General features: G+C 41.1%; 1 protein-coding gene across 1 annotated transcript in view; it reads right to left on the bottom strand.

Annotated features, from left to right (window-relative positions):
- Window positions 1-1,223: 1,223 nt before the first annotated feature.
- E2F7 (E2F transcription factor 7) overlaps window positions 1,224-11,991 on the bottom strand; it is a 50,795-nt gene continuing 40,027 nt past the window's right edge. Inside the window, exons 10-13 of the mRNA XM_036760266.1 lie at window positions 10,528-11,023; window positions 8,583-8,853; window positions 4,077-4,474; window positions 1,224-1,394 (exon numbers count right to left, since the gene is read on the bottom strand). Coding sequence (XP_036616161.1) covers window positions 1,224-1,394; window positions 4,077-4,474; window positions 8,583-8,853; window positions 10,528-11,023 — 1,336 coding nt within the window. The remainder of the gene's footprint in view (window positions 1,395-4,076; window positions 4,475-8,582; window positions 8,854-10,527; window positions 11,024-11,991) is intronic.

Raw genomic sequence — 11,991 nt, 5'->3', positions numbered from 1 at the left:
CTGTAAACTAACCATTCTTACTCCTCCAGAATATCAAACAACCCTTGTTTGAGTACTCTTAGATGCTTGATTACAATGTACCTGTTTTCTCCTTTACCCCTTGAAAGAATAAAGAAATGAGTAAAAAAAAAAAGAGTGCTGGTTTTTCCTATACTAATTTATCCATCTTAAGTCATTTTCCTAATTCAGATACCTGGCAAAACATCCCAAGTTTCCTCCCCTCAGACCTACTCTACAAGGAGAATCTCTACCTTTCTCATTTGACCTAAGCAGAAAGTGCTAGAAAGAATTTGCACCCAATTGTTTCACTAAATTTCACATTGTGAAAAAGAATGTGGGGGTGGTGATGGGGTGTGGGTGGGATGGGATTGGTGGCAGGAGGGAAGGAAACTGAAAGTATGGGATTTGAAAACATAGCACCAAAAACTAACTTTTCACTCGGAGACCTGGGCACTAACTATTGTTCATCTCATTTCTTACCTGGATAAATAATGTTAGTACAATTCATTTATACTACCTACGTCATAGCATGTTGTTCTTCACAGTTATTCTGGTCTTAACATTTTTTCACATGTATACATTCATCCATAGGTGATTAGGATTTTTAAGTACAGGGCAAATTACAGAGGAAATAGTATTAACATTCAAGTAGTCATGCCCTGAGAAAATCTGTTTTTCTGTAGTTGTAAACTATTTTTTTTCTTCCCACTAAGTCCCCTTTCAGGAACAAAATAAATAAGAAAATAGAATGTGTAGATGATGCTGTCTTTAACTGACAGAGATCAGAGAACAGTTGTATTTTTAACTGCAGAAAGTAATTGGTTTTTACCACAGATTTACTCAGGGTAAGTTGAGTCTATGTAAAGAATGATTACCCTAGTTAAGTGCTAGACAGCTCACCTTTTCCCAAACCACAAGACTCTGGTAGCCTCTTCAACTGACTTAAGAGCAAGAAGACATTGAAACCACAACCGAGAGTCAATGCTTTCCTGCTGCATAGTGTTTGAAACCTCATGGCTGTTAAATGAGCAATTAATAAAAAATTACTTTCAGGAATATGGATGACTTGAGAGGAGGGAGAGTTAACAGGACTAGTGGAGGAGAACGGGAAATGATACTCTTAAGCTCTGTAGTATAAACAGCCCATTAGGGGCTAGCATGCCCCTTGTAACAAGTGTTAAGATCCCTGTTGGGTTTCCCCGTTCCACTTGGCCATGCTACAGTTAATCAGTGCTGCCACTGGATATCTGTAGTCTCCTCTGGGCAGAGCTTAAATTTCTTTGACTCCCTTCGATCTTTCTCCAAGCCACAGGTTCTCCAAGGCTGCCAGGAGTTTTGAAGAAGGTCTCGCTGTATGGTGGTCGGATACTCTTGGGTGTCACTGGACCCGGTGACTGTTTAGAAATGAGAAAAAGGAGTCAAGTTGGATCATAACCATCATGGTGCAAAACGACCTATGAATCAGAATGTTAAACCAGTATCCCTTATAAACTAAGATGTTTTCTTAACATGGAGCAGCCTTCAAAGCCTCTGAATGACCTGCTTGACGGTTTTGGTCCCAATTAACTCCCCTGTCTAGAAAAGAAAGCAACCCCTCACCCGCCACTAGAATTAGAATAAATCAGAATAAAGAGGTAACTAGAACATCCCCTGGCTCCTAGTTCCATTTCTCACACATGTGTTGCCTCTTCTTCAACCCTAACTTTTAAGCTGTGTATAGATCCTAAAATCTCTGGGGCCAACTTTTACTCTTCAACTATATTCATTTGCTTTTGTACATTCCTGTGGCTGGTATGACTGATGATTGGGGTTGGGCCTTTATTGGTGAGAATTAGGAAGAAACAGTCTGAAAATACTAGGTGCACTGAAAACCTATATGCCTATGAACTGAGAAGACTTTATAGTGGGCACAGGGGACCAAATAAGCTTTATATTATAGTTCTGAAAAAGCATGGCTGCTTTGAAGAAGCAGTGGATATGGAGTCCTAAGACTCAGGTTCATTGCCACTTAGTAACTGTGCGATGAGGCAACTAACCTCAACCTCAGCTTTGCCATCTGTCAAATGAGGAAAACATATGAAGGATCTACCTCATGGTGGTCTTGTAGGTACCAAATGAGGTAATGTACCTGAAGCATTTTACAAACCTTAAAGTGACACGTCTGTCTGTCTGTGAGAGCTGCAATTATTACAATTTGCAAGCACAAGAGACCAAGGTATTACAGGGGGATGGGGGAAAGGGCGCACCTTTTACAAACTGTTATTTTAAACAAAGTGCCTCCACAGTGTGATATCTTGGAACCAGTAGTTGAGAGTAGTGATCTCTTCCATTTATACAGCATTTTAAGCTTGGCAAAACGTTTTACATACATCACTTCATTTGTTCCTCACAAGAGCCCTGTAAGGGTAGGTGCTGCTGTCATCTCCACTGGATAGATGAGGAAACAGAGGTCCAGAGAGAAGTGACCTGATGAGGGTCATACAATTATTAAGTACTGAACCCAGTTCAGTTTTCTATGCTTCACTCCATTCAATAAGGGATAAGTGGTATACGGATCCTCCTACTCTGGTTCTTGAAGGCTATGCCAGCTATAACCCAAGTATGGGCCTGGGGACAGATTTCACTTAATGTCTCCAGTCCAAAGACTGACTTAGCTAGACCATCATCACTAGAAAATGGCCAACAGATAATGTTGTGTTTTGGACATGCTGACCCATACTATAGATAAACAAATCAACCCTCAATCCCAGGATGCTGCCTTCTGCTTTTACCATGATGGTGGTAGGAGAACGGTGGAAAAGAGAGTAAAAGGGGCTAAGAATCACATAATTCTCAGACTACGCATTATTTTATTATTTATTATTATTACTTATTTTACTATTTATTATTTTAAATGCTGATACTCTTAATATAGAAGCTATGTCCAGTGACCAATGACCTGCCATACCGTTGAAGGAATCCTGAAGATCTGAGTTCAAATCTGGCTTTATATATAATAGCACCAGGGTTGTTTTGAGGACCAACTGAGATAATAATTATAAAGCGCTTAGCATGGTGCCCGGCACAGAGTGAGTACTACCTACATCTTAGCCATTATTACTATCACCACAATTGCAGTGACTTCGTATCAAGAGTGACAGACACGTGGCAGGGCCGAAATTTGAACCTGGGTGTTAGGAGTCCAAATCCACCACTTCTTTAAAGCAGCCAATTCTGGAATTATCATACAAAGCGCATTTAGTCCCCCGTGCCCACCATAAGCTCTTCTCAGTTTATATGCACGTAGATCTGTAGTGCACTCAATATCCATCAAGGTGACAGATGCCCAAATGATATACTTGTACCCTTGAAATACTTAAAATAACCCACCAGAAGGCCTCTGCCCCACAAAGTGACGACGTGCATGAGAATTTTATGGGGGATCAAGTGTGAAAGACTTGGGATCTACGCTGGGGAGGTGACGGAAGTACAGAGGGTGTCGGACTTTGGAGTGAGAGAACGTGGGTTCAAATCCAGGCTTTGTTGTTTACCACCTGTATGACCTTGAACAAACTGCTTCATCTTTCTGGGCCTCAGCTCCCTCATCTATAAAATGAATGGGCTGGACAAGATGGTCCTCATGGTCCCTTCTGTCTCTAAAGCTACAATTCTATGAATGGCAACATCTAAGTATGTAAAAGCCAGAGAGGTGGTGGGCTACATGGGGGAAGTGGCGGGGGGGTGGGGGTGTATTAGATAAGCAGTTGTACTTGGATTTAGGAAGACCTAGGTTCCAAATCTTATTCTCAAGAGACTCACTTGCTGTATGATCATGGATAAATAATTTAGCTTCTCTAGGCTTCAGTTTATATATCTATAAAATAAGGGTGTTGGTCCTGATGGCCTTATAGCTCTAAATCTATGACTCTATGAACAACATTTGTTGGCATGGCTGACACCAGCCTAGTTCCTGACAACCTCCCTCCACCAGGTCCACAAGAAGATAACACCTCATCTCTGAATCTCCGAAAACAAAAGCCTTTCTGTAATTAAAACTGTTAATTGTTAATTAATGTAAAAGTGTTATTAGGACTCACCTGGGGTAATTTCATAATTGTTACTGGGTGACCCATGCAAATAGGGGAATCTGGCGTGATTGTATTATGGGATCTGGACACCCCAGGGCTTAAGTGAACTGGAGACTGGCCTGGATGTTGTGGTTCCGTGGAAGAGGCTTTTGTTGTCTTTGGATTAACCATGCTGGTGCCAACGAGAAGCTGACTTGATGATCTGAGGCCTGGCAAGCCAAAATTCACTGGGCCAGAAGAAGGCACTGGACTGTTGATTGCCGGAGAATAGAAAAAAGGCATTGGGGCCAGGGCTGTAGATGGCACAACCATGCATGGAACATGGAGAGAAGTCAACTGACTTGGAGATGGTCCAACAGCATTGGCAGCTTGGTGGGCAGGCAGCAGGAAATTAAAACCATTTAATCCTAAAACAACACAGGAGAATTAGTGCTTCTTAGTATTCAGAGAGGCACAATGAGGCACTTTAAAGGAGAACAGGAGGAAGGGGTTCCACCAAGGAAGGATGTCATAGGAAGGGAAGATGGGCAAGGGCAAGGACAGATAGGCAGCCAGCAACTGATAATCTCTATGATTTTAGGAGAAATAGAGGAAGGCTTCCACCCCTTTGGGTGGACCCCTTGTGGTGATCTTATGGGAGAACGTGGATAAGATCTGCATAAAATGGCCAGAAATCTGCATTGTTGGCATGAAGTCACAAGTTAGCACCATTTCAGACTTATTTAGAGGCAGCTAGGTGGCTGCTCAGTGGATAGAGTGCTGCACCTGGAGTCAGGAAGACATGAGTTCAAATCTGGTCTCAGACAATTACTAGCTGTGTGGCCCTAGGCAAGTCACTTAACCCTGTTTGCCTCAGTTTCCTCAACTATAAAATGTGGATAATAACAGCACCATGGGGTGTTGTGAGAATTAAATAAAGCCTTTAACACCATACTTGGCACACAGTAGGTGCTCAGTAAGTGCTTCCTTCTTTCCTCCTTATTTAATATGAGATAATATCAAAACAGACTTGGACTCCAGTTCCTTCCTAGCAGCGTGATCTTAGTCTTCTCTTTACATTTTAAGACTAACTTTCCTTATTTCTAAACAAACAAACAAAAAAACCCCACCAAGCCTACAAAAACTTATGGTGGGAACGTGTTTGACCAATAGCCTAAAAGGTCCCTTGCTGATCTACATCTACGGTCCTAAGCTCATTTCCCTTTTAGCCCCTAGGGATGGGATGTTCAACAGAAACGAACTAGTAAAGAATTTCTAAGTAAAAATAATGTTAGCAAACACTATACATCTCCACTCAAATCTTACTTTGATAGGTTATTGAAGCATAGAGGTGAGCCTCAGTTCTCGGGGGCTGTGTCCGTGAAATAAAAGGTCTTATCAAGCTGGAAAGGCTTTGAGAATAGGCTCAACAAAGACCATCTGCTTATGCTCAACAGGCAAGCACAGATGACTAAAATAGGAAAATGAACAATTGTTGGCGGGGCTGTGGGAGGAGAGGCACACGACTGCATTGCTGGTGGAGCTGTGAAGTGGTACCACCGTAATGGAAAGCAACAACAACAACAGCCAGCATTCATACAGCATTTTGCACTGAACAAATACGTCATTTGATCCTCATAACCCCCGGGAGGTAGATGCTATTATTATCATCCCTATTTTACAGACGAGGAAACTGAATCAGACAGAGGTTAAAGCGATTTCTCTAAGGTCACTGAGCTTGTGAGGCCAGGTTTGAACTCAGGGCTTTCTAACTCCAGGTCCAGTACTTTATCCACTGGGTCACCTAGTTGCCTCTAAGTAGAATTCAGCAAGAATGTGTGTCTGACATCCAAAGGAACATCCCAGATAAATCTGGAGACAGTCATCCCTGAGTTGGGGATGAATTTTTGTGTTTACTCATAAAGGATTATTGCACAGTAGTGGAGCTAAGATGGTGGATTAGAGGCACCCCAACTGAACTCTTTCAACACTCTTTTCCAAACACCTTTACTGTCTTAGATCAAATTTTAGAGCTACAGAGCAAACAAAAGGTCAAAGGGAAACATTTTTCTGGTCTAAGAAAACTTAGGAGGTCGGCAGAAGAAGTTTGTGACACCAGGGCAGAGGCCTATCTGGAGCTCATACACGTGGTGGCAGTAAGAGGCCAAAGCAGCAGCAGCAGCTTTTGGTAGCTGTCAGCCCAGAGACAGGAAGGTTGTCAGACAACTAGCCAGTGGACCATTTGCTGGCACTGGGTACAACTGGCACTGATGGACAATTCTATTGCTTGTATGCAGTTCTTGGTTTCAGGCAGAGAAGAGAGCTGGAACTCAGTCACAAAGGACCAGGAGCCATGGTCACAGTTCCAAAGCAAAGAGGAGCGCAAGTGTTTACAATTGTAGGGACCTAGAGGCCCTTCCTGGGTAAAGACCAGAGTTCAGACTAGGAGAGCAATGACCACACCTCTTCCAGGATCGTATCACCTTGGAAGCACAAAACACTTGGAGACCCCTAGAACTAAGCTCTGAAAACAGTAGCATGAAAAAGCCTAAAGCTTGGGACAGTGCCTCTCCCCTCCCAGGTGAGCAGAGCCCAACTTTAAAATAAAGTCCAAAATCAAGAAATAGGCTGGAAAAAGGAGCAAATAACAAAAAACTAGTCCATAAAAAGCTACTATAGTGACAGGGAAGACCGAGACATAAACTCAAAAGAAGAAAACAGTAAGAAAACAGTTAACAAAAAAGCTTAAAAGAAAAATGCTAATTGGACCCTAGCCCAATAAGAATTCCTGGAAGAATCAACTAAAGAGATAAGAGTGGTAGAGGAAAATTAGGAAAAGAAATGACAGTGAGGCGAGAAAATAATGAAAAAAGAATTAACTTGGTAAAAGATGCACCCCCCCCCCCAACTGGAGAAAATAATCCCTTAAGAAACAGAATTGGCCTAATGGTAAAAGAGGCACAAAAACTCACTGAAGAAAAGAACTCCTTAAAGATAGACCAAATGGAAAAGGGGGTACAAAATCTCACTGAAAAAAATAATTCCTTAAAAATTAGAATTGGGCAAGTGGGAGCTAATGACTCTGTGACATCAAGAGAAAAATCAAAGTCAAAAGAATGAAAAAAAAATATAGAAGAAAATGTGAAAAATCTTATTGAAAAACAAGAGACCTGGAAAATAGATCAAGGAGAGACAATTTAAGAATTACTGGCCTATGGGAAACAATTTTTTTACAGCCATTGTCTCTGATAAAGGCCTCATTTCTAAAATATATAGAGAACTGACTCAAATTTATAAGAATACAAGTTATTCCCCAATTCATAAATGATCAAAGGATATGGACAGAGAGTTTTCAGACAAGAAATTAAAAGTGTAATCATATGAAAAAATGCCCTAAATCACTATTGATTAGACAAATGCAAACTAAAACAACTCTGAGGATTGGCCAACATGACAAAACAGGAAAATGGTAAATGTTGGAGAAAATGTGGGAAAATTGGAACATTAATGCATTGTTGGTGGAGTTGTGAACTGATTCAACCATTCTGGAGAGCAATTTGGAACTATGCCCAAAGGGCTATAAAACTGTGTGTATCATTTAATCCAGCAATACCACTACTAGGTCTGTATCCCAAAGAGATCATAAAAAAGGGAAAAGGACCCATGTGTACAAAAATATTTATAGCAGCTCTTTTTGTGGTGGCAAAGAACTGGAAATTAAGGGGATGCCCATCAGTTGGGAAATGGCTAAACAAGTTGTGGTATATGAATGTAATGGAATACTATCATTCCATAAGAAATGGTGAGCAGGCAAACTTCAGAAAAACCTGGAAAGAGTTGCATGAACTGATTCTGCGTGAAGTGAGCAGAACCAGGAGAGCACTGTACACGGTAATAGCAACAGTGTGTGATGACAGACTTTGTTAGACTTAGCTCTTCTGAACAATGCAATGATTCGAGACAATTCCAAAAGACTCATGGAGAATGCTATCCACATCCAGAGAAAGAACTATGGAGTCTGAATGCAGATCGAAGCATACCATTTTCTCTTTCTTTGTTTTTTCTTTTTCATGGTTTTTCCATTTTGTTCTGATTCTTCTTTTACAACACGACTAATGTGGAAATATGTTTAATATGATTGTACATGTATAACCTATATCAGATTGCATGCCATCTTGGGGAGGGGATGGAGGAAGGGGCTCCCTACAGAGAAGAACACAGTGCTTGGCACATAATTAGTGCTTAATAAATGCTTATTAGCTAACTGACTTTTCACATCTCATCTTATTGATCTGCTCAGTATCTCTGAAGTACAAGCCACCGTTATCTTAGTTTTATAGGCAGAGGAAACATGACCTCAAGAAGTTGTCACATAGGAGGCCAAGAGATGACTTGCATCTCAGGCCAAACATTGACCAATTGACTAACAATCCTTTGGTGACACAAATGAAATTTTAAAAAAGAACCAACCCACCAGCTTAAGAGATATGAACATAAGGGATATAAAGGTTTCTAGAATGTTTTTCTGTTTCTTACCAGGCGCGGACTGCACATAAAGATATTGTGGCTGAGACCGATCTTTGGTGTTTTCTTCAGAGAGGTTTTCTCTTTCTTTTGAAGTCTTTTCAATGTCTGCATTTCTCAAAGGATTCCTCCTCTCAGGGGTAGCTAGGCACTGGATTGTAGTTTTTCTTGCTGCCTCCTCGGCAAGTGGCATTTCTGAGAACCCCTGAAAAGCTTCTAAGGGCATGGTATCTACACTACCAACACTCCTGGGAGAAGCAACATCAGTGGGGTCTGTGAGTTTCTAAGCAAAACCAAATGGAAGAACAAATATGAAAGTTAAAAAACAAAACAAAGCAAAACAAAATAAAGAGCCAGTCTAACTCCCCTACTAGGCCTAGCCTTCTCAAAACACAGCATTAAAAGTGAAAACATTTTTGCAACCACCCACACTATATGCTAATTCATCTGTGGGTCAACTCAGTAGTTTGATGACAGACCATTTATCAAAAATGTAGCACAAATGCCAGGCAGCATGGTGTGATGAACAGAGAGCTGGCTTTGGATCCACAGAGACATAGGTTCAAGTCTCTACTCCATCTCTACTCTTTTTAACAATAGTGTTCAAATTGCTTATGCCTTTTTAACAATACAATCTATTTTTTATAATAGGGACAACGACTGAACTGGTGATTTCCTTGGTATAGGAAACTTCCTCTACCAACATAGGTCAGTACCTTATCTTATGCTTATCGGTTTAAGAATTGCCCAGAAAACAGAGAGATTAAGCCCAGGGTTACACAGCCACTATGTTTCAGAGGAGGGGACTTGAACCCAGGTCTTTCTAGTTCTGAGGCCAATTCTCTATCCACTAGGCCACGGCAACTGCTCTTATATAATAACGAAGTAATCCGTCTTATGCTGTATCTTACTGCTTAGCTATGGCTAGAAGAGATTGTCCTAAATCTTGAATTTTTTTTTCAACACACACACACACACACACGCACGCACGCACGCACGCACATTCATATAATATATGCACACATATAGATGTATGAATATATGCCGACACAGAATATGCATGTATACATAGACATGTATGCCCATACACGTCAGCATCCACATATGTAACTGTATATATACACACATATGTGGATATATTTTGGACTGTGCGCTCCTTGAGAGCAGAGACTATTTTTTGCCCTTCTTGTTATCCCCAGCACTTATTATTAGTATGGTCCTTGAGTATTTGGCACATAGTAAGCGCTTAATAAATGCCTGTTGAATGAATGACATCTAATCCTTGGATGTCACTTTGCAATCATTTCTTATTCTTGGAAAATTAAAAAAAAAAGGTGACTCAGAATTCTCCTTTCAAATATTCATGATTCAGTTTCACAGAATCACAGACAGAATGGATCTCACTGGCTACCTACGTTAGAATAAGCCCCTCCTACAACATATCCGACCAGGTGTCCTGTAGCTTCTTGAAGCCCCTCCCCTCCTGAGGCAGCCCATGAAATGGGCCGGCTCTCTATATTGGGGGTCTCCCCCCATCACAAGCCTAAATTGGCTCCTTTGTAACTTTCACCCCTTGCTGCTGGCTCTGCTCTGGGGACACCAGCAGGACAAACTGAATCCCTTTTACAGCTGTCAGGCTCTCCCTGAGTTTTCTCTAAAGGTATTTCTTAAGATGTATCCTGTGGTAGCCTCTTAAATAGTGGGTCATCTAAGGACCAGAATTAGTTTTTAGGAAAGGAGTTTTTTTAAAAAAAAGGTTTTTAAGGAAGTGTATTTAAGCTCCAAATATACCAGGGACATGTAATAACCGAAAAGCAAATATGTCTAAAGACTCCTTCCCTCCCCTCTGTGTCCCCTCCCCTTTCCAATGTAAAGCAGTAGCTTATTCATTTCTTTGGTTGTTAAAAAAATCTTCTGGGTTAATCAGATGCAGACAGGGGCTCCCTCTTTCCTTTACCTTGGGCAGCACCAATGAGAGTGGGCCATCCTCAATTTCTGTATTCTGTCTCTTAGCAGCTGGCTCCTGAGCTTCCTGAGGCCTACGCTTGTGGGAGTTCACAAGGGGCAGGGCTGACAGTTCTGTGGAGCAGGAGGAGGTCTGTGCCACCTCAGGGGTCTCATGGCCCTTTTCTGGTTTGGGGTGGCCTTCCTGGAGGTTTCCATACAGCATGAAGAGAGAAGCAGAGGGAACATAGACCAAAGGCTGATTGGGGAGCATAGTGGACTTCAAGCTTTCTGCTTTGGAGGCGGTGGGAGTAGGTACAAGAGCTACATGTCCATCGAGACCATTCTGTAGATGGACTGGTGACAGGTCTGCTGGGGCAACAGAAAATACTTGGTGGGATAATGGATGAAAGCAATATTCTGAGTCCTGAGGATGACCTGGGAAAGGAGCAACAGGGTCGAGCTTGCCTGACGAATGCATCATCTTTTTACTGATACATTGCTGATTCCTGAAATAGAGAAGAAAATGATTATTTTAATGTACATACAAGTCAACTTGAGAGTTCTATGCTCTAGAAAAGTGTAATGACATGACCATGACATGCTCTCAATGCTTGTAAATTCAAAAAGAAATTAAATTTTGGACTGCAATTTTTTGGGGAGAATGATAATTCATCATTTTTGAAAAATAAATTTTATTGATATTTTTTGTTTTGCTATCACTTACATTTCCCACTGTCGCCATCAAACTCAACACATGTGAATGTGATTTTTTAAAAAAAAAATTGATAACTATTTCAATATAATTAGCTTCCTTTGTATTTTATTTTATGAATTTAAAAAGTATGATTCTGGGAATGTGTTCTTAAGCTTCACCAGACTGCCAAAGGAATACAGGACACACAAAAAAGGTTAAGAACTCCTGTTTAAAATAAAGAAAAATAATCTAAAATGAAGAAAAAGCTTTACAAAACTAACCAACAAATCTAAAAACTGACTTTATATGCAATATTCCACACACATGATCACACATCTTTGCAGAGAGGTGTCTTCAATGATTTACCTTGAAGTTTTGCTCAGGCTAATATTAAAAGTAGGCAGCTAGGTGGAGCAGTGGATAGAGTGCTGGGCCTAGAGTCAGAAGACTCAACTTCCTCAGTTTAAATTTGAACTAGCTGTGTGATCCTGGGCAAGCCCGCATGCCTTGGTTTCCTCATCTGTAAAATGGGCTGGAGAAGGAAATGGCAAACTACTCCAATATTTTTGCCAAGAAAACCCCAAATGGGGTCACAAAAAGTCAAACACAAACGAAAATGACTGAACAACGCAATTAAAAGTGGGAAGGAGTATAGCGTAGTGAATACAGAGCTCGCCTGGGAGTCGAGAAGACCCGAGTTCAAGTTCTGCCTTTCATACATTATGGCTGTGTGACCCTGGATAATGTATCACCACCTTTTGGTGCCCCAGCTCTCCAAGA

Source organism: Trichosurus vulpecula, chromosome 5 (assembly GCF_011100635.1).
Source record: "Trichosurus vulpecula isolate mTriVul1 chromosome 5, mTriVul1.pri, whole genome shotgun sequence".
In the NCBI taxonomy this organism is placed as follows: Eukaryota; Metazoa; Chordata; class Mammalia; order Diprotodontia; family Phalangeridae; genus Trichosurus; species Trichosurus vulpecula.
The sequence above is the reverse complement of the archived record's forward strand: the minus strand, read 5'-3'. Positions and strand labels throughout refer to the sequence as shown.